The sequence below is a fragment of the Lynx canadensis genome, chromosome B3 (assembly GCF_007474595.2).
Source record: "Lynx canadensis isolate LIC74 chromosome B3, mLynCan4.pri.v2, whole genome shotgun sequence".
Lineage (NCBI taxonomy): Eukaryota > Metazoa > Chordata > Mammalia > Carnivora > Felidae > Lynx > Lynx canadensis.
This window is the reverse complement of record NC_044308.2, coordinates 20,878,263-20,900,095: the sequence shown is the minus strand read 5'-3', so window position 1 is coordinate 20,900,095 and position 21,833 is coordinate 20,878,263. Positions and strand designations below refer to the sequence as shown.

At 39.2% G+C, this 21,833-nt stretch overlaps 1 protein-coding gene across 1 annotated transcript in view; it reads left to right on the top strand.

Annotated features, from left to right (window-relative positions):
• The window catches only part of MCEE (methylmalonyl-CoA epimerase), a 29,477-nt gene extending 8,350 nt beyond the window's left edge, over positions 1-21,127 (top strand). Inside the window, exons 2-3 of the mRNA XM_030317534.1 lie at positions 893-1,230; positions 20,699-21,127. Of these exons, the coding sequence (XP_030173394.1) occupies positions 893-1,230; positions 20,699-20,848 (488 nt within the window). The 3' untranslated portion in view covers positions 20,849-21,127. The remainder of the gene's footprint in view (positions 1-892; positions 1,231-20,698) is intronic.
• The last annotated feature ends 706 nt before the right edge of the window (positions 21,128-21,833 follow it).

The window sequence follows — 21,833 nt, the reverse complement described above, 5'->3', positions numbered from 1 at the left end:
TCTCTTCAGTTTCTTAATGAAAGAAGTTTCTTCACATTCAGAAGCAATTCTTCTCGTCTTCAAAATTATAAAAAGAAACAATAAGAAAAAACTGGTCTCAGAGGGAATTCTCATAAGTTTAAGGATCCTCTTAATGTTTGCTTGTCTTTCTTTTCTTTAGTAATCATTAAAATAAAATCTTATTAAAGAGCACTGTAATGGGCATGGCTTTAATACATATTGCAGGATATAAGACAAAAAATTGGTTATAGGTAGAGGAGAAAATTGCTTGTTCTCATCATTAAATGAGTATTGTGTTCCTGTCAGCTTCAAACTTACCCCTTGTGAAATACAGAGAATAGAAAGTTATTCTTTTTTTTAAATTTTTTAATGCTTATTTTTGAGAGAGAGAGAGAGAGAGAGAAAATGAACGTGAGTGGGGGAGGGGCAGAGAGAGAGGGAGACACAGAATCCAAAGCAGGCTCCAGGCTCTGAGCTGTCAGCACAGCCCAACAAGGGGCTCAAACTCACGAACGCGAGATCATGACCTGAGTTGAAGTCACACACTTAACCCATGGAGCCACCCAGGTGCCCTGCAAGTCATTCTTAATGCTGTGTAGCTGTCCTTGAAGTATTATCAATAAATAGAAATTGTTATGAAAAATGCCATCTTTGTTTTAAATCTAAAAAGCTCACAATTAGTTTTTTAATTCCAGACAGTTGTTTCATGGCAGAGTGAGTAATTTTGACGTCATTTTTCCATTAAACTCCCCAATTTAATTTCAGTAATTAAAACCAGAATATGTATATAAATAATGTTTATATGTATTAGTCATTTAGGTTTTTTTTTTTAATTAATTTAATAAATCCATCAATTCTCAAGAAGGCTATTAATGGCTGTTCAATTTTTCAGGGCTTTTTTTCAGACTTCAGACTTCAGCTCCGAAAGTAAAAGCTCTTTCCACATCACAGTCCTCGCATCAAGTGGCAGGTCCTGTGTGGAACCTGGGTCGACTCAATCATGTAGCAATTGCAGTGCCAGACTTAGAAAAAGCCAAGGCATTTTATGAGAAGGTTCTGGGGGCCCAGGTAAGTGAGGTGGTCCCTGTTCCTGAGCATGGTGTATCTGTTGTTTTTGTCAACCTGGGAAATACCAAGATGGAACTGCTTCATCCACTGGGAAATGACAGCCCAATTGCAGGTTTTCTGCAGAGAAACAAGGCTGGAGGAATGCATCATGTCTGCATTGAGGTATTTTATTTTAATGTTTGGTGTTTCCAATTTCTCTTACAAAGTGTCTTTTACTTTTTAAGACCATGTATTGTCACTGTCATCAGAAACTGGTAGTAAGTTATTTAAAGGGAATGGTAATTCTGGTCTTACTCAAAGGTAGATCTATCAGTATATTCTCTTGCCCTATAGAAAATTATAAATAATAATAATAACATCTTTTATTGAATTCTGGATTTAATGGCCACAATAAAGGCCACCAAAGCTGCCAAAACAGATTTACATCTTTGCTGTAGTGTTTATTGATTATACATGACCTTCCATATAATAGGAATACAGCTGCTTTCACTATCACAAGGTGATTAGAAGAAGCAGGTGAAAAGACTTTATACAGTAATAATTTCCGTATATATGAAGATTCTTATGATTATTTTCTATCCTTAAAATTCTAATACCTTGTTCCTTATTACAAAAGCAGTACATTTTCAATTACTGACCGTGACTTTTAGACCTTTCAATCGCATCTGCTTACAATTCCCAAGAAAAACTTGAAATGTTAGATAAGAATATTCTCATTAGAGAGCCTGTATCTGTAGATATTCATGTTCAGATAACTGCCTTTTGTAATATCATCAATACTAATTATGCTTTGGTTTAAATTATTTTGATAGGACAATTCTTTTGATAAAAAAGAATGGCATAATTAATACGTAGGCCTCGTTCCTAATGTAGAAAACAAAGGGGTTGACTGTAGAGTGAACTCAAAGGTTTATTCAGTTCATATTACAAACATATTTGAGAACCTACAATGTGTACTGTACTGAGAGTGGAATTTAGCGAAGAAGAAATGGACTGTGCTCACAGTGAGGAGGGGCAGCTGTTTAAACAAGCAATTACAGTATCCTTTGATAAGGAGAATTAACATACATGTCTTCTCGGTAACACAAATGAGGGAAAGGTTGATTGCCCCTGGCAGGTGGAAGAGGTGAGAACACACCACAGGGCATGAGTTATAATGAATGTGAAGGAATTCCCCAGGTCCACAAGAGGAGGAAGTATTCCAGGCAGAGGGAATAGCATATGGAAAGGAATAGAGTTACCATAACAACTGGCATTGAGTCCTTTGGCTGTGTACGAAGTACTCAATGTGTATTATTTTCTTTAATTTTCATCGCTATTCTATGAGCTACTCTACTCACCTTCCTCAGGTGAGGAAACAGAGACTTGAGCAGTTAACTTTTTTATTTTTTATTTTTTTAAATGAAAGCATTTTTTAAATGTTTATTTTTGAGAGAGAGAGCAAGCGAGCACAAGTGGGGGGAGGGGCAGAGAGAGAGGGAAACACAGAATCTGAAGCAGGCTCCAAGCTCTGAGCTGTCAGCACAGAGCCCAGTGCGGGGCTCGAACCCACCAACCATGAGATCATGACCTGAGCTGAAGTCAGACACTTAACTGACTGAGCCACCCAGGCACCCCTGAGCAGTTAACTTACCATAGACAAGTTAGTAGTAAGTGGCAAGGCTGAGGTTCAAACCCAGATTTGTTCTGATTCCAGGATCTGCACTGTTGGCCATGGTGCCAGATTGCCTTCATTGTATTGGTTGAGTTTAAAATTTGAGGTAAGGGAGCCATAAGATGGTAGTATTTATTGTTGATATTTAACCTTTACCCCCTTTTTTAGGAGTTTAATTTTGGCTGCCGGTCTTTATTTTAGTAGACTTGAGGGTTTGTTTAAGACCTCTCCAGGATGAGGGGCGCCTGGATGGCTCAGTTGGTTAAGTGTCTGACTTCGGCTCAGGTCATGATCACACAGTCAGTGAGTTTGAGCCCCACGTCGGGCTCTGTGCTGACAGCTCAGAGCCTGGAGTCTGCTTCGGATTCTCTGTCTCTCTCCCTCTGCTCCTTCCCCACTCATGCGTGCTCTCTCTCTCTCTCTCACTCTTTCTCAAAAATAAATAAAGCATGAAAAAAATTAAAAGAAAAAGACCTCTCCAGGATGAGAGGCAGGATCATAAACCTTTGAATTCACTCTTCCCTCTCCCACACTACAGTGTCTGTGTCCTACATCAGAGAGCCCATGTCTTCAAAGGAAGCTGCTATGTGAGTTAGTTCAGTTTAAGTAAGAATAGTGGAAGTTCAGTAATGTAACAGCAAATTCAAAAGTACAGATTAAAAGGGGGAAATAAAAATGTATAGCAGTATAAAATGAAGGTGTGTAATAGGAGAAGGTGTGAAAAGTTAGTTGTTGCTACGTTAGCATGACACCCCTCTCCCTGCCATTGCTCTCTGTTCTTTGTAAAAATTAAAGTGGCTTAACTAGATCGATCGATCGATCAATAGATAGGAAATAGGTAGATAGGTAGGTAAGTAGATAGAATGATTTTATTTTTTCTGTTCTCAGTCTAAAAGCTAAGTGTCCTAGAGGTGAGTCCTGTAAGGAAAGGATCTGGAAATTACACATATCACTCCTGTTCATGTCCCGTTGGCCCAAGCTTAGTCACATGGTATGGTTGGCTGCAAGTGCAGTCTGAGTCAAGCAGCTATGTGCCCTGCTAAAACTTGGGCTGTTGCTATAATTAAAAGGAGGAAAAGGTGGGGCACCTGGGTGGCTCAGTCAGTTAAGCATCGGACTTTGGCTCAGGTCTGATCTCACTGTTTGTGAGCCCGAGCCCCATGTCAAGCTCTATATTGACAGCTCAGAGCCTAGAGCCCGCTTCAAATTCTGTGTCTCCCTCTCTCTCTGCCCCTCCCCTACTCACACTCTGTGTGTGTCTCTCTCTCAAAACTAAACATTAAAAAAAATTTTTTTTTTCAACGTTTATTTATTTTTGGGACAGAGAGACAGAGCATGAACGGGGGAGGGGCAGAGAGAGGGAGACACAGAATCGGAAACAGGCTCCAGGCTCTGAGCCATCAGCCCAGAGCCTGACGCGGGGCTCGAACTCCCAGACCGCGAGATCGTGACCTGGCTGAAGTCGGACGCTTAACCGACTGCGCCACCCAGGCGCCCCTAAAAAATTTTTTAAAAAAGGAGCAAGAGGAGAATGCATGTTGGAGACCACCAATCTATGCTGCACTTGGTAATTAAAAAAAAATGGTATTGCCGAGATAGCATGACCCTTTTTCCGAATGAAGATATGCTATAGGATGTTAGCATTAGAGAGTTAGTGTTACCTGCTGCAGCAGTATGTGAGATCAAGTTGTCATCACATGCAGGGGTTTGATTCCCTGACTCACCAAATGGAACAAAATTCCCTGCCTGTACTTGAACAGGACACATTTTTGCTGAATAAAGCCACTGAGATTTCAGGGTAAATTATTTTAGCACAGTGTAACCTAGTCTATTCTGGCTAATACAACTTGGGTCTGAAATTGCCTTCTACTGAAAGTACAAAAAGGGATAGAATTGGTCAGAAAATACTTCCTTGGTCATTAGAGTTACTGTTGCCATTGATACGCATTATCCCAAACTTTGGAGTGGCAAACAGCAACTATTTGATTTTGGTTAGGATTTTGTGGGTTAGGAGTTTGGGGGAAGGCTCTGCCTGGCAGTTCTAACTTGGGCTCTCTCACGTGCTTGCAGTCAAATACTGGCTGGGGCTGCAGTCATATGAAGGCTCAACTGGGCTGGGCATCCCACATGCCTCGCTTGAGGTGGCGGTTGATTCCAGCCAGCAGCTGGTTGCTCAGCCCAGCTTTCTGGTAGGAGCACCTGCGTGTAACCTATTCATCTTCACCTGCTGATAGTAGTTTAAGGATAGTCGGACTTCTTTTTGTTTAAGGTTTATTTATTTTTGAGAGAGGGAGAGCATGAGTGCAGGAGGGGCAGAGAGAGAGGGAGACAGGATCTAAAGCAGGCTCTGTGCTGACAGCAGAGAGCCTGATGCAGGACTCAAACTCACGAACCGTGTGATTATTACCTGAGTCCAAATAGGATGCTTAACCAACTGAGCCACCCAGGCACCCTGGGATCGTTGGACTTCTTACTGCACAGTTGGTTCCCCCAGAGTGAGTGTCCCAGGAGAGCCAGGCAGGACCATATGGCCATTTCTGTCCTAGTCTCAAAAGGCCCACAGCAGTCTTGGTCATAAACAAACTTTTCAGGCAGATCAACTATGTGGGAAGAGGACAAAGACCCTACCTCTTGATGGGAGGAGCAGCAAAGAGTCCGTGGACAAGTTTTAAAAGTGTATAGCCATCAATATACTAATGTGCTCTAAACAAAAGGACAATGTGGAAAACTTTTAAATGCTGTAGAATGATTTTATTTTCAACTAGCCAGAGGTGGGAACCAACAACATTCTCATATGCATGAGGAAGTGACCTATTTAGCCTTTGTAAATGTAAAGAGACTTGAGCTTGGTGCTTGATAAGGTAGAAGATGATAAATATCACATAAACAAAAACCAGAGACTTCAGCTTTTCCTGTTTTGGGAATAGCATTCAGAAATGTGTCTTCTGAAAATACTCGTAATCTTCTATTTTATGGCCCATAGCCATTTATTTCTTAACGCCATTCCTTCTTTTAAAATGTTAAATCTACCCCTTCAGAGAAGTGACTTTCTTTGTAATTATCACAAGGATGCTTTATGTTCTTTTTCACTGAGACCTCACATAAAACCTCTGGTTTAGCAGGTTGTCTCTTATGGGTGTGCATCATAGCTCTTAGTTGACTTAACAGAGACTTTATTTTTCATTTTTATTCTTTAAATATAATTTATTGTCCAGATGGCTAACATACAGTGTATACAGTGTGCTTTTGGTTTTGGGGGTAGATTCCCGTGAGACTTAACAGATTTTAGACAAAAATGTACTTTTTCTCGTACGTAGATTAGTATCTCACCCACTACCAACATTTTTCTGGCAAAGTTGGCTTTTGGTTTCCATTTTTTCTTGTAAGGTTTGCCCACATTTCTTACACTTGTGTGGTTTGTTTTTCACTAGAGGAAGTTTGGAAGTCTTCTCTTGCTTATGTGTGGACCAGGTAGCCAGCTGTTTCCTGGCACAACTTGTATTGATGGTGCCCATGTGCACTTCCTGCCTTCTGCAGGCCCCTCCCTGAGGAGATGGTTCTGGTATTGAGGAGAATAGGCTGTGCTTTCACTAAAGAACTTCACTAAAGAACTTGCCCAGGCAGCAAGATGTATCACGGTGTAAGCCTTTCTTGTTCAGCAAATTTGTATTAAGGTTTCAAAATGTTTTTTAATGCTTCCATGCTAGTTGGTTAAACAGCTCCTGCTCTAAACCTCCTGAGTAACATCCCTCTTCCAGAAGGACCCTTCCCTGAGACCCCTACACTCCACACACACACACACACACACACACGCACACGCACAGACACACACGCACAATTCATCTCCTAAAGGGTTAACATGTTCAGCAGGGGTCTTCCAGTACTCCGATCCTCAGTGAGGTCCCCCCATTCTATTTGGTTGGTGTCTTTGTCTATATTATATTGCTGGTTGTTGAGTATTTTCGGTTTCACTCTGATCTTCACTGTATTAGCTGCTGGGGACACGTAGCTGAGTGGCCCACTTGCTTCATGTGTTCACAACATGCCCTGCATTTTCCACAGAGGATTAGTGGTGACTGACCAAAATGCAGCTTATAAGAAATAAAACAAGGACAGTAGTAATAGTGCAAGTTAGAACAAAAAGGAAATGTAAGGCAAGATAAAACTAAAGGTAAGATTAGTGTACCTATTTGCTTTGCCAAATAATGCTTTGTAGTGGCCAAAACAAATGAGAAAAATGAACAGTATTCAAAATAATTATGGCTCCTTCTCCCTTCCTTCCCTTCCTGTACAATTCAATCTTGAAAACGTTAGGTAGGGCACTCCCTTGTTTGGGGGGAGAGCTGAAGTAGCCCAAATCAAGGTGTGTTGTGGCCAGAGTAGGGTAAATAGAGCATCTTTAGGTGGGAGATGCCTGCCATGGGAAAGCCAGAGACCAAGTAGGATGCCCATGCCTGGGGAGATCCAGCTCAGGGTGCAGTATTTGAGCAGAGTGGGGTGGGGGTCGTACCTGCAGGGAGGCAGCTTAGCTTCAGGTGTCAGAGTGAGAAGGTCATCAGCATGGAAGGCTAACCTAGTGTAGGCCTGTGGAGGATGACATTCATGGGGGTGGGGGGAGCATCATGGAGTGTAAGAGCCTGAATAGGGTGAAGGAGGCATTAACACCGTGTGTGTGTGTGTGTGTGTGTGTGTGCGCGCGCGCGCGGGTGTGTGTGTGTGCGCGCGCGCGGGTGTGTGTGGGGGGTACCCAGCATGGGGAATCAGGGCCTGGCTCCTGTGAGGAGTGCATCAGTACAGGGGGAAATGGTGACTCAGTGTGGGGAGCTGAAGCCAAGTGGGATAGTGCATGTTGTCACACAGGGTGGCCTGATATGGGGAGCAAGGGCCTGACCAGGGTGAGGTAGACATCCACATGGGGTGGCAGCAGATATAGGGAGTCAGAGCTCAAACAAGGAGTGAAGGGTATGCATACATCGGGACAGTTCTGTGCAGGAAGTTGGGGCCCAGGCATGGTGAGGAGGGCTTAAAGTAGGAGTACCCGAACCCAAGTGGGTCAGGAGGCTTCCACATGGGGCCTGGTAACATGGCGTGGTGACTGGGAGCTCAGGGGGAGTGGGAGGTGCAGCCAGGTGAGGAGTCGGGACACACCTGCGGTGAAGAGTGCATTGCTGAGGGAGGTACAGCAGCAGGGATAGGGGCTGATTTCTTAGAGGGTTTAATGAAATAAGTAAGTACAGTGAAAATCATGGGAGTCAGGTTTCCCAGTCAAGAAATGGCATTACAAGCACAGAAAGGATATTGGATTTCATCTGGAGATAATCCTCACTGCACCAGACTGATGGGGAAAAGCACATGATAAAAATGTTATTTAAAAAATAAGACAGGGGGGCGCCTGGGTGGCGCAGTCGGTTAAGCGTCCGACTTCAGCCAGGTCACGATCTCGCGGTCCGTGAGTTCGAGCCCCGCGTCAGGCTCTGGGCTGATGGCTCGGAGTCTGGAGCCTGTTTCCAATTCTGTGTCTCCCTCTCTCTCTGCCCCTCCCCCGTTCATGCTCTGTCTCTCTCTGTCCCAAAAATAAATAAACGTTGAAAAAAAAAAATTAAAAAAAAAAAATAATAAGACAGGATTAGGGTGCCTGAGTGGCTCAGTTGGTTAAGCATCCAACTTCAGTTCAAGTCATGCTTTCACGGTTCATGAGTTCGAGCCCCACATCAGGCACTGTGCTGGCAGCTCAGAGCCTGGAGCCTGCTTTAGATTCTGTGTCTCCCTCTCCCTGTACCCCTCCCCTGCTCATGCTCTTTCTCTTAAAATAAATAAACATTAAAGAATTTTGGGGGGGTGGTGCCTAGGTGGCTCAGTTGGTTAAGTGCCTGACTTCGGCTCAGGTTATGATCTTACAGTTTAATGTTTAATAAACATTAAAAAAAATTTTTTTTTAATTTTTTAAAATAAGACAGGGGCACCTGGGTGGCTTAGTTAAGTGTCTGACTCTTTTTATTTTTTCATTTTTTTTAATGTTTATTTATTTTTGAGAGAGAGAGACAGAGCAGGAGCAGGGGAGGGGTAGAGAGAGAGGGAGTCACAGAATCTAAAGCAGGCTCCAGGCCTTGAGCTGTCAGCACAGAGCCTGACATGGGGCTTGAACTCACGAACCACAAGATCATGACCTGAGCTGAAGTCGGTCACTTAACCAACTGAGCCACCCAGGAGCCCCAGTGTCTGGCTCTTAATTTCAGCTCAGGTCATGATCCTCATGGTTTGTGAGATCGAGCACTGACCTTGCAGGGCCTGCTTGTGATTCTCTCCCTCTCTCTCTGTTCGTCTCCTGTGGGCTTTCTCTCTCTCTCTCTCTCTCTCTCTCTCTCTCTCTCAATAAACATTAAAAAAAAAATAAGATACAGGGGTGCCAGGTTGACTCAGTTGGTTAAGTTTCTGAATTTGGCTCAGGTCATGATCTCGCTGTTCCTGAGTTCCAGACCCATGTCAAGCTCTATGCTGACAGCTCAGAGCCTGGAGCCTGTTTCAGATTCTGTGTCTCCCTCTCTCTCTCTGCCCCTCCCCTGCTTGTGCTCTGTCTCTCTCTCAAAAATAAATAAACATTTAAAAAATAATAAAAAAAAGATACAGCGCAAAGAAATGTAGCAGTTTTATTTTCTGAGTGGTCCCATAATGGATGACTTATTTTTTTATTTGTTTGTTTTTATAGATCTTTTGCCATTGAGCATATATTATTTATGAAAGAAAAATTGTAAGGCTAGTAAGACAACTTATTTTTTGCATGCTGAGGAGTGTCTGTTCTTCAACCAAGAAGGCAGAAAATTCTGTTTTTTAAAAATTTCCATTCTCTTTTTGGCTTTATGATAAGCCCTAGGGAATAGCTAAGCTCCGCCAGTGAATTGTATGTCGCCAGTTCCCAGATGTGGGAGTTTCATTTGAAGATAACATTTCCAGAGACCAAACAAAAAAAGGGGGCGGTGTGATGAGGTTTTAAACTTTCTGTGTTATTAAGTAAGGAAAAAATTTTAACTTCCAACTACAGCTAAAATCATTTTGTAAAACTAAGAGCAATATATTACCAAGAAAAAATAAAGAAGGAAAAGGAGAGATCCGCTTGAAGTAAGAGAGTCGTATCAATTAAACAAATGTGAAAGCTGAGGTGACATATGCGCTTCTGAAATCATTCTCAAGAATACACAGGAACCCTCTGAACTCCATGCGAAGTGAGAACATTGTGAAGTTTGCATAATTTAGTTAGTTAGTTTTTAATTTGGGGGGAAAAGACAGTTGAAACAAATATTTTATCCAGGCTTTTAATTTTAACTGGCATGGATTTATATCAATTTGAAGATTAAATTTCATTCATTATTGATATCATTTAGCATCATAATTTTATATAAAATAAAAAGCCTATATTTTTGAAATTAGCCAAAACATGCATCCTTGAAAGTAGCACATTACTCCGTGCATTACTCAAAGTAGAATTACTGAATTAGTATTGTTGTATACCTGACTTTAATGTGACATTGTATGTTAATTATACTTCAATAAAAACTTTTTTTTAAGCAGCACATTATTGTTCATAAAATTTGGTCACTGAGAATTATAGACCTTAAGATTTTTTTTAAATTTCTTTTTGTCTTTTTTTAAGTAGGCCCATGCCCAACGTGAGACTTGAACTCCCACCCCTGAGATCAAGGGTTGCATGCTCTACCAACTGAGCCAGTCAGGGACCCCCCCCCCCCCCCCCATATCTTAAGATTTTAAAAAAAGATGTTATTTAGTTCAACTCCTTGCCTTCAAGCAAGTAAGATTGCATTGACATTTTCAGATGAGGCAGTTAAGGACCAGAGTATAAGATTTACATAGAGATTCTGAATTCTAATTGTGACAGTCTGAACATCTTTTATTTGGAGTATTGTCACTCTTAATTTACAAATGACAGGAGAAAATCAAAATAAATTTCCAGATACCAGGTACAATCCCATGACCACTACCACTAAAAGGAAAAGAAAGAAAAGAAAAGAAAAGAAAAGGGAGGGGGGAGGGAAGGGAGGGAGGAAGGAAGGAAGGAAGAAGGAAAGAAAAGGAAAGAAAGAAGAAAGAAAGAAAAGAAAAAAGCCAATAAGTTGAAATCAATAGCCCAGATTTTCACCAGTGGTATTTAAGGTCTTATGGAATTATAAGATGCACAACTGTAATTGTACAAAGGACTGTAAAAGGAAAAATTTGTAGATGGCTTATTATTGACTGTCATTTTTATTACTTAGAGGGAAAGACTTAATTTCCCAATTCAAGTTGCTTTGCATTTATTATAACCTTAAAGTAGATAATGCATCTACTTTCAATTCAGAAAATTAAAACATTTTCATTTCATTCTTTTTATAACTGCCAAGCAAAACATTAGGAGTACTTCTAAAGAATTGTAAAGTTTATAGCAACACTGTAGCAGAAGGATAAATGTGGTAGAGGTCTTTAAAATCAAAATCAGTAATAGAAACAGTAACAGAAATAGAAATTGATGCTAATGCAATGTTAATTCGGCATTTTTTCAAAACATAAATCTAACTTATTAAATCTTTTATATATATATATGTGTGTATATACATATATATATATATATATGTACATACACTGTGTATATACATATATATATATATATATATATATATATGTACATACACACTGTCAATTTGGTTTCCATACAACACCCAGTGCTCATCCCAACAGGTGCCCTCCTCAATGCCCATCACCCACTTTCCCCTGATGGGGCCACCCCCCATCAACCCTCAATTTGTTCCCAGTATTTGAGAGTCTCTTATGGTTTGCCTCCTTCCCTCTCTGTAACTTTTTTCCCCCCTTCCCCTCCCCCCTGGTCTTCTGTTAAGTTTCTTAGGATCCACATAGGAGTGAAAACACAGTATCTGTCTTTCTCTGCCTGACTTATTTCACTTAGCATAATACTCTCCAGTTCCATCCATGTTGCTACAAATGGCCAGATTTCATTCTTTCTCATTGCCAAGTAGTATTCCATTATATATGTAAACCACATCTTTTTTATTTATTCGTCGGTTGATGGACATTAACTTATTAAATCTTAGACGTATTTATTGGATTAAGGGATATTGAAGAAGCAGTATACTAAAAACTGAGATGCAATATCAGAATTGTAGATATTTGTACTTGGGTAGAATGTTCTTTAATGAAAATATCCATGATCATATTTAGCATAGAAGTTATCAAAAGGACACTGAAAAAAGTCATGATTCTGTTATGAAATATTTCAAACATACAAGAAGTAGAAAAAAAATGTAATGCACTCCCATATTCCCATCACCCAGATTCAACAGTTTTCAATATCTTGGCACATTTGCTTTATTATTTTTTTCCTTAAACTAAAAGTCCTTCACAACATGTCATTTCACCTTTATGTAGTTTGTGTCTCTAAAAAATTAACCATGATGACATTATCATATTGATCAAAATTAAAAATAAATCTTTTGGGGCGCCTGGGTGGCGCAGTCGGTTAAACGTCCGACTTCAGCCAGGTCATGATCTCGCGGTCCGTGGGTTCGAGCCCCGCGTCAGGCTCTGGGCTGATGGCTCAGAGCCTGGAGCCTGTTTCCGATTCTGTGTCTCCCTCTCTCTCTGCCCCTCCCCCGTTCATGCTGTGTCTCTCTCTGTCCCAAAAATAAATAAACGTTGAAAAAAAAAATTTAAAAAAAAAAAAAAATAAATAAATAAATCTTTTGTCACCATCATAAATAATAGTCCATAAATCAGATTTATCAGATTAATTCACAAATGTCTCTAGAGTTGACTTGTTCTAATCAAGACTTAAACAGTGTCCATTTATTACAAATGATTGTTAATCACTTTAGGTCCTTTTTTAAAAAAAATTATTAACATCTTACTAGTATAGTACATTTGTCATGATTAATGAACCAAATTGATAACATTATTATTACCTAAAATCTATGCTTAGATTTTCTTAGTTTTTACCCAGTGTCCTTTTTCTGTTCTGGGATCCCATCCAGGATCTCACAGTACATTTAATTATCATGTCTCCTCATGCTCCTCTTGCCCGTGACAGTTTCTCAGAGTTTCCTTGTTTTTGATGACCTTGATATTTTTGAGGATTACCAGTTACTTTGTAGAGTCCCTCAACTCTCATGAGATTTTTTTCTCATGATTAGATAGACTTGGGTTATTGATTTTTGGGAGGAAGACCACAGAGGTAAAGTGTCATTCTCATCACATCACATCAAGGGTATATATTATCAACATGACTTACTACTGTTGATACTGCCCTTCATCCCCTACCTGAGGCAATGTCATCATGTTTCTCTACTGTAAAGTTACTCCCTCCCCCCCCATTCTCCATAATATAAACTTTGGGAGGAAGTTACTATGTGAGGCCAGTGCTGAAGGCATGGAGAATTATGCTCCATCTTTTTGATAATTCCATAAATTACTTGAAATTTTTGTGAATGGAAGATTTGTCTGTTCTTCCTCATTTATTTACTCAATTATTCATTATTCAGCAATTTACTTAGTGATTCAGACATTTATTTGCATCAGTGAGGATGTATAGGTATTTATACTTCGGATTATAATCCAAAACTACTTTGTTTTGTTGCTCAAACTGTTCCAGCTTATCAGAGGGGCACTTTGGGTTGGCTCCTGTGTCTCTGATATACCCCGTCTTTTTTGTTTGTTTTCCTCCCACACCTGCTTACTTTATGGTACTATAAGATGTTCCAGACTCATCATCTGTATTCCCTGCCCTAGCCTAGAACCAGACATTTCTCCAAGGAGCCCTGGTTCATTTTACTAGAGAATGGTATTAGAAACCAAGATCTGAGCTCTGTATGTGCTTGTTGCTACTAGAGTGTCACTGTTTCTTGGCCTTTTGAGCTAACAGCAAGGGTATATATGTGTATATATACATATATCTATAGATATTTCTCTATATAACCAGATAGAACTTACAAGATTTATATATAGCATACTCATGAACTCATGAGTTTATACTGATGTTTCCAACTCTAACCCATTACTACATGGATCACTGTAGCCTTCTTTGTTCATAACTGCCCATTGCAACAGTGAGAAACTTGGCTCCCACCATCTGCTATCCATTTATTTAATTGTTCAATTTCAGTATGGATATATAATGGCTGTATTTGTTTCCTAGGGATGCTATAATAAATCACCATAAACTTGGTGGCTTAAAACCGCAGAAATTTATCTTCTTAGAAAGTTCTAGAGCCTAGAGTCCAAAATCAATAGGAAGAAATATGGAAGAAGAAAAAGAACAAAACAGTGTAGATCATAAGAGAGAGATGTAGAACATGGTCAAAGGTTTTATCAGAGTATAGTTGGAATCCCGGAAAAAGAGGAGAAGAAAACATAAGTAATAATTGAAGAAATAGTCTACAAGTACATTACCAATCTGAAGTAAGACATCAACCCACAAATTCAGGAAGCTCAGCAACCCCAAGTAGGGCAAATTCAAAAAACAGTACCTGAGCACACTAGGATCAAGCTGAAAGCCAAAATGAAGAGAAAAATCTTAAAAGCAATCAGAGGGGAAAAAAAAGACAACAGAAATGATGAAATAACATAATATGTAATGACATTTTTTTTAACATACAAAACCCCCTGCCAATGTAGAATTCTAATTGTAGCTGAGTTAACAGAGGCCAGGTTTATCCCTTTGCCTCAAACAAACAAAAAATCTGACATTAGACAGCACAACTCATTGATTCATGAAAGAAGGGAAACAAGATGAGCCCTGCAGTTTTCCAGCTTACTGGCTGGAGAGAGTTTCCAGGCTGCAGTATAGGAAGGGGGAATCCAAGTGAAGGTTAGCAGTCTCCCTGAGTTGAGGAGATAGAAGTTGAAGTCTGGGGAGGCCATGGGGATTGAGTTTGCAGTATAAAGTACAGGAAGAGAGAGCTCCGGAGAGAGTTTTCCAGAGATCTGCAGTACTTCTCAAGTCTTCATCTGAGTATTGAACAGTGCATGATACATGTGAGGAAGCTACCTGAGCCTGGGAGTAGAACCCTTTGAAAGAATCAGAATAATCCTTATGCCAGTTGGGCCAGTTTGTGTTCTTACCCACCGTAGTGGAAGTTCTTGTAATTTATGGGGTATTGGGTAGAGTATTTAGAAGGGTTTTGCCTTATCAGTGAGGAAAATCAGTCCTAGATTCAAGGCTGCTCTGGTCCTTCAGTAAGTGAATGGGTAAATAAGTTGGTACATCCAAACAGTGGATTATTTTCAACACTGAAAAAAAGTAAGCTATCAAGCCATGAAAAGTCATGGAGGAATCTTAAGTACATATTACTAGTGAAAGAAACCAGTCTGAGAAGGCTACGTACTGTGTGTGACATTCTGGAAAAGGCAAAACTGGAGACAGTAAAAAGATCAGCGGTTCAAAGCGCGGGTTGGGGGGAGAGGAGAGAAAGGATGAATAAGCAGAGCACAGAGGATTTTTAGGGCAGTGAAAGTACCTTGTGTGATATCGCAATGATGGGTACATGTCATACATTTGTCCAAACCTGTAGAATGTACAATACCAAAAGTGACCCTATGGTGAACTGCACTTTGGGTGATAATGCTGTCAGTATAGGTTCATCAGTTGTAACAAATGTACCACTCTGGTGGTGTGTGTTGATAATGATGGGAGCTATGCATGCATGTGGTCAGGGGTTATATGAATAGGAAATCTCTGTACCTTTGCTCACTTTTGTGAACATAAAACTGCTTTTAAAAAGATAGTTTAAGACAAAACAAAAACGCTGTCATTTAGAATTCTGAACTTGATGAAAATATCCTTCAACAATGAAAGTGAAATGGAAACATCTTAAACGAAAATGAGAGGATTCCTGTCCAGTAGACCTGCGCTATAAGAAATACTAAGGAAGTATTCAGGATGTATATTTAGTATTCATCCCTTCAGGATGAAGGGAAATAATACCAGATGAAAATTCAGATCTTTACAAGGATCGAAGAGTACTAGACATGGTAAATTTGTAGGTTAAAATAACAACTTTTTTCTTACCTTAAATTATCTAAGAGACAATTGACTTGAAGTTTTTTAAATGTAGAGTTTATAACAGAATAAATAAGTGTAAAGGACGGGAATTAGGCAAATGGAAGTATCCTGTTGTAAGTTTCTTATATGTGCATTGGTGGACTAATAAGATTAAAATATGAATTGTAAACTCTAGAACAATCATTAAGAAAATTAAGGGAAAACTAAAATATAAAATAAAAAGTACAAAAATACATGTTTTTTTTCCAAGTTTTATTTAAATTACAGTTAACATACAGTGTAATCTTACTTTCAGGTGTAGAATTTAGTGATGTAGCACTTAGAACACCCAGTGCTCATCACAACAAGGGCCCTCCTAATCCCCATCACCTATTTAACCCATCCCCCTCCCCCTCCCCTCTGGTAGCCATCAGTTTGTTTTCTGTAGTTATGAATTTGTTTCTTGGGGTCGCCTGGGTGGCTCATTCCATTGAGTGACTGACTCTTGATTTCTGCTTAGGTCATGATCCCAGGGTTGTGGGATTGAGCCCGGCGTCTGGCTCCGTACTGAATGTGGAACCTGTTTAAGATTCTTTCTCCCTCTGCCCCTCTCCCCCACATGTGCTCGCTCTCTCTCGCTCTCTCTCTCAAATAAAAATTTTTAAAAAATTGGGGGGACGGCACTTGGATGGCTTAGTTGATTGAGCGTCTGACTTTGGCTCAGGTCATGATCTCACACGGTTCATGATTTCTAGCCCCGCGCTGGGCTGTCTACTGTCAATGAAGAGCCCGCTTCAGATCCTCTGCCCCCCTCTCTCTCTGCACTTCCCCCACTCATGCTGTCTCTGTCAAAAAATAAACATTAAACAAAATTTTTTGTAAGAGTCTGTTTCTTGGTTTTCCTCCCCCCCCCAAAATGCATGTTCAACCAATAGAAGTCAAGAAAGAAAGAATGAAGTATTAATGAGACAAAAAAATAAGATGGTAAACAAATTCAACTGTATGAATGTTAATTAAATGTAAATGGATTAAACATTAATTAAAATGCAAAGTTTATATATCTGGATTTTTAAAAACCCCATACATTTAAAAAAATCTATACATCTGCAGGTGAAATTAAGAAAACCGTTCCATTTATAATAGCATCAAAAGAGGAAAATACTTAGGAATCAATTGAACAAGGGAACTACAGAAATTGTCCTGGAGCCTGTTTCAGATTCTGTGTCTCCCTCTCTCTCTACCCCTCCCCCACTCACTCTCTGTCTCTTTCTTCTTCAAAAATAAATAAACATTAAAAATTTTTTTAAATCTTAAAAAAAATATTGTCATGCATCAGATGACTATTGTTAGGGAGGCAACATTCTCTAAATTGATACATGGATTTAATGTAAGCCCTATCAGATTCTGGCTGGCATTTTTGCAGAAACGAACAAACTAATCTTAAAATTCACATGGAAACACAAGGGATCCCAAATAGCCAAAGCAATCTTGAAAGAGAAGAACAAAGTTGGAGGATTCACACTTGCTGATTTCAAAACTTTATACAATGCTATAGTTATCAAAATGGTGTGGTACAAGGATAAGGATAGACATACAGATCAATAGAATAGAACTGAGAGTCAGACATAAATCCTCATATTTACAGTAAGTTTTCAACAAAGGTACAAAGACCATCCAATGGGGAAAGACCAGTCTTTTCAGCAGATGGCATTTAGGACAGCTGGATAGCCACATGGTCACACCATATGTTTGATAAGATTTAAAGATTTATAAGATTCTTTTGATGGTGGGGACACAATCATTGACACTCCGGTAGATGAAAGGCAAAACTGTTCTTTAGAGCTCCAAATGACAACGCTGCCATGTAGGCCACATGGGATTGCACCTGGGACAGTAACAGCAAGCTGCAGTTGTAGGGGGCAGCTTAATGAAGCAAATGTGTTGGGGTTATCTTTCATAGGCTCCCTTCAGCCTGGTGGATTTGAATAATTCTGTGGGCTCTGGGGCATATGGACTGTACCTGGTTGTTTGGTACTGTCTCTGGAGCAATTAAAGTGGCCACATAATAGCCCTAGAGTGTGAGAGCCTGATAAGGGAGATGGTTGAGAGGTGGCCTTTTATCAGTTGCTCAAGAACTGACCAGCCTCTAGCCAGGGACTCAGAACTGGGTCAAGACAGCATTTCAAAAAAGCTTAAAGCTATATTACACCATATATACAACTTAACTCCAAATGGGTCAAAGACCTAAATGTAAAAGCTAAAACTATAAAGGTCTCAGAAAAAAAAAAATAGGCATAAGTTTTCATGACCTTAGCTCGGCAATGGTTTCTTAGATACAACACCAAAAACATAACCAATAACATTGGCTTCATCAAAATTAAAACGTTTTGTGTAAAGACAATTCACAGAATGGGAGAGAAAATTTGCAAATCACATATCTGATAAGGGACTTATATCCAGACTTATATTCAAAGAACTTATGACTTGTCTTTATCCTTAATCTTTTGTCTGTTTGATAGATATATCAGATACTGAGAGCTGTGGATGTTTACTTTTTATTTTTCAAGGTAGTATCATTAGGTACATGCAGAGTTGACATTGTTTTGTCATCTTGGTGGATTGTTCATTTTATTTATAAGTTTTATCTGTCTTTATTTAGTGTATTTCACTTTAAATTTTGTTTTAGCTGATTCTAATACTGTATCAACTTTCTTTTGGTTAATATTTGCCTGGTATATCTTTTTTCCATCCTTTTACTCATCTTTTATAGTTTTGTGTAGGTAAGTCTCTTCTAGAGAGCGTATAATTGCAGTTTTTTATTGTTGGGTGCATATATCTCTTTCAGTAAACATATATTTTTTAAATTTTATATTCATTCTGACAATCTCATAATTCATTTAATTTTATAATTCATTTAATCTGTTTTCCATATTGGAACTTATTTTCTACTGTATCATATAGTATTTTCTTTTTACCTTTTTTTGGTTTTTGTTATTTTTCCCTTCTGCCTTTCTTTGGATTGACTAGCTTTTTTTCTTTTTTACATTCCTTCTGCTATTTTATGTAAAAAATTTTTTTTAATGTTTATTTATTTAATGTTTATTTTAATGTTTATTTATTTAATTTTTTTTAATGTTTATTTATTTGACAGAGAGACTGAGCATGAGTGGGAGAGGAGCAGAGACAGAGGGAGACACAGAATCCAAAGTAGGTTCCAGGCTCTGAGCTGTCAGCACAGAGCCGGACATGGGGCTTGAACTCATGGACTGTGAGATCATGGCCTGAGCCGAAGTCAGATGCTTAACCAACTGAGCCACCTAAGCACCCTTTCTCTTTTTTTATTTAGCTCAGTTTTGGTAGAATATGTCAATCTGTTCTCTTAATTTTGTTTTAATTTTTCTTAAATATCTCCACCAGTTCCTGCCATGTGCTTATATCTTCAAATGTCAATGGAATCTTGCCCATAAACTCAATCACCAAGCTCTCTTGTGTTCTATTGGCAATTTAGCATCTAACCATTGAAAAGGGTCTAGGTTTCCCTTCTAGCCTAAATGTTTATTAGTAGGGGAATGATTAGGTAACCTTTTTATTTTTATAAAGTAGTTTTTTTTTTTTTAAGTTTATTTATTCCCATTGGGGTGCCTGGGTGGCTCAGTTGGTTAAGCATTTGACTTCAGCTCAGGTCATGATCTCACAGTTTGTTAGTTCAAGTCCTGCATCAGGCTTTCTGCTGTCAGTGCAGAGCTTGCTTCAGATCCTGTCTCTCTCTCTCTCTCTCTCTTTGCCTCTGCTCACTCTGTCTCTCAAAATAAATAAATAAACTTTAAAAGTTTTAAAAAAATCTATATTTTGAAAGAGACAGAGTGTGAGTGGGGGAGGGGTGGAGAGAGAGGATCCCAAGCAGGCTCCACACTCTCAGCCCAGAGCCAGATGCGGGGCTCAAACTCACAAACGGTGAGATCATGACCTGAGCTGAAATCAAGAGTTGGACACTTAACCAACTGAGCCAGTCTAAGGAGGATGACTTTCCAAAATAGAGGAGAATCATTCTTTCATGAAGTATATAGAAACACATTTGCTCCTTTCTTAGCCTGCCAGTATATATGAAGAAAACAGAAATGATTGAGAAGAGAGTTATACAACTATAAATGTTTGGATTTTTCAGAATGGGGAAAAACATTTTGGTGGCAATTTAATAGTCATTTTCATATGTATGAAGTTTTATTTTTATTTAATGTTTATTTTTAAGAGAGAGTGTGTGTGCAGGAGAGGGGCAGAGAGAGAGAGGGAGACACAGAATCCGAAGTGGGCTCCAGGCTCTGAGCTGTTAGCACAAAGCCAGACGTGGGGCTAGAACCCATAAGCCGTGAGATCATGACCTGGGCTGAAGTCAGACATTTAACCAAATGAGCCACCCAGGCACCGCATGTATACCAAGTTTTAATCTCAAAAGTCATAACCTGGTGGTTTTTCAGGTGGGAGGTTTGGGGATCCAGGGAAGCACTCCTACCTTTTGAGTACCTACCACAGTCTGTGTCATAAACTCTTATCTGTTAACATTTTAATCTCTTGCTCATTTATATGGTAGTCCTCTTCTCTCTATTAAGAACCCAGGGCTCTTAAAAAACAATATATGCAGTATCACCAAGAGCACTTCTAGAAGAAAATATTGTAAATTATACATTTTTTAGGTTACAAGGAGAAATGGTTAATAATGGTGAAAATTCTTAAGCATTGTGGTTGCTCACCTATGGAAATCTAGCAACTTCTTTTACTTTTCTGGAAGCATTAAGCTGAAATTTTTTGAAAGTTTAAGGATGATTCTGCCTAAAGCTACTGGAGGAGATATTTTCTTCTTCAAAGTCTTGAGATACGTAAGATGCTATAATTTGGTATTTTTGTGATCTCAAATGTGTTATTTATTTCCTTTTCTCAAGGTGGATGATATAAATGCAGCTGTGATGGATTTGAAAGAGAAGATTCGTATTCTAAGTGAAGATCCCAAAATAGGAGCACATGGAAAACCAGTGATTTTTCTCCATCCTAAAGACTGTGGTGGTGTTCTTGTGGAATTGGAGCAAGCTTGATTTATATTTGCAAGAAACTTAAAAAATTCCCATCAACATATACTGAAAAACCCCATCAAATTATACTCCAGCATTGAATTCTTCACTCCTTCTATCAATGAAAAGTTCAAAATTAAAAGCCAAATTAAAGAGATTTTTTAAGTTATATGTACACATAATATATATTTGACATATTTGTTAATTTGGGTTTTTTCTGATTTAGAGGAATCCTTGGTTATTAAATACTTAGGGAATATTGTTAAAATCATATTCATAGAAATAAATTTTTCCTGTCCAAAATGGGGTAACTGATTACAATATGTTACTGTGTGACAGTGTGTGTGTGTGCACGCGTTTGTGCGTGCATGCACATGCACATGTGTGTGAGGTGGGATGGAGTTATGAAATGATGCCTGACAGTTGCATAGCTACATATTTGGGACAAAGTGCTTTCTGAGGATGTTATGGAGAGCTTTTTTAATTTAATTTAATTTAATTTTTTTAAATTTGTTTAATGATTTATTTTTGAGAGAGAAAGAGAGCATCAGAGGAGGAGGGACAGAGAAAGAGGGAGACAGAATCCAAAGCAGGCTCCAGGCTCCCAGCTGTCAGCACAGAGCCGGATGCAGGGCTTGAACTCACAGACCACAAGATCATGACCTGAGCCAAGGTTGGATGCTTAACTAACTGAGCCACCCAGGCGCCCCAGGGAAAGTTTTTTAGAGCAAACTTTTAAACTTACGGAATTTTGACAAAATTTGTGCTCCTCTGGAATAATTCATGTTCACAGGTTCCATATGGGCAGGTATTTTGGGTGCTAGTGATAGGTATATGAATAAGTTTTGCAGAAAACTTCATGCATGATCTAGTGAGTGCATAGGTAGCTGATTGTTTTTTTTTTTTTCTAATCAGTAGGCCTGCAGAGGGCAGTGAATTAGTAGGGTTATCTATCACTTCAGGTGATGGAATACCCCACGTCCTAGAGAAAAATATAAAATAAATAGAA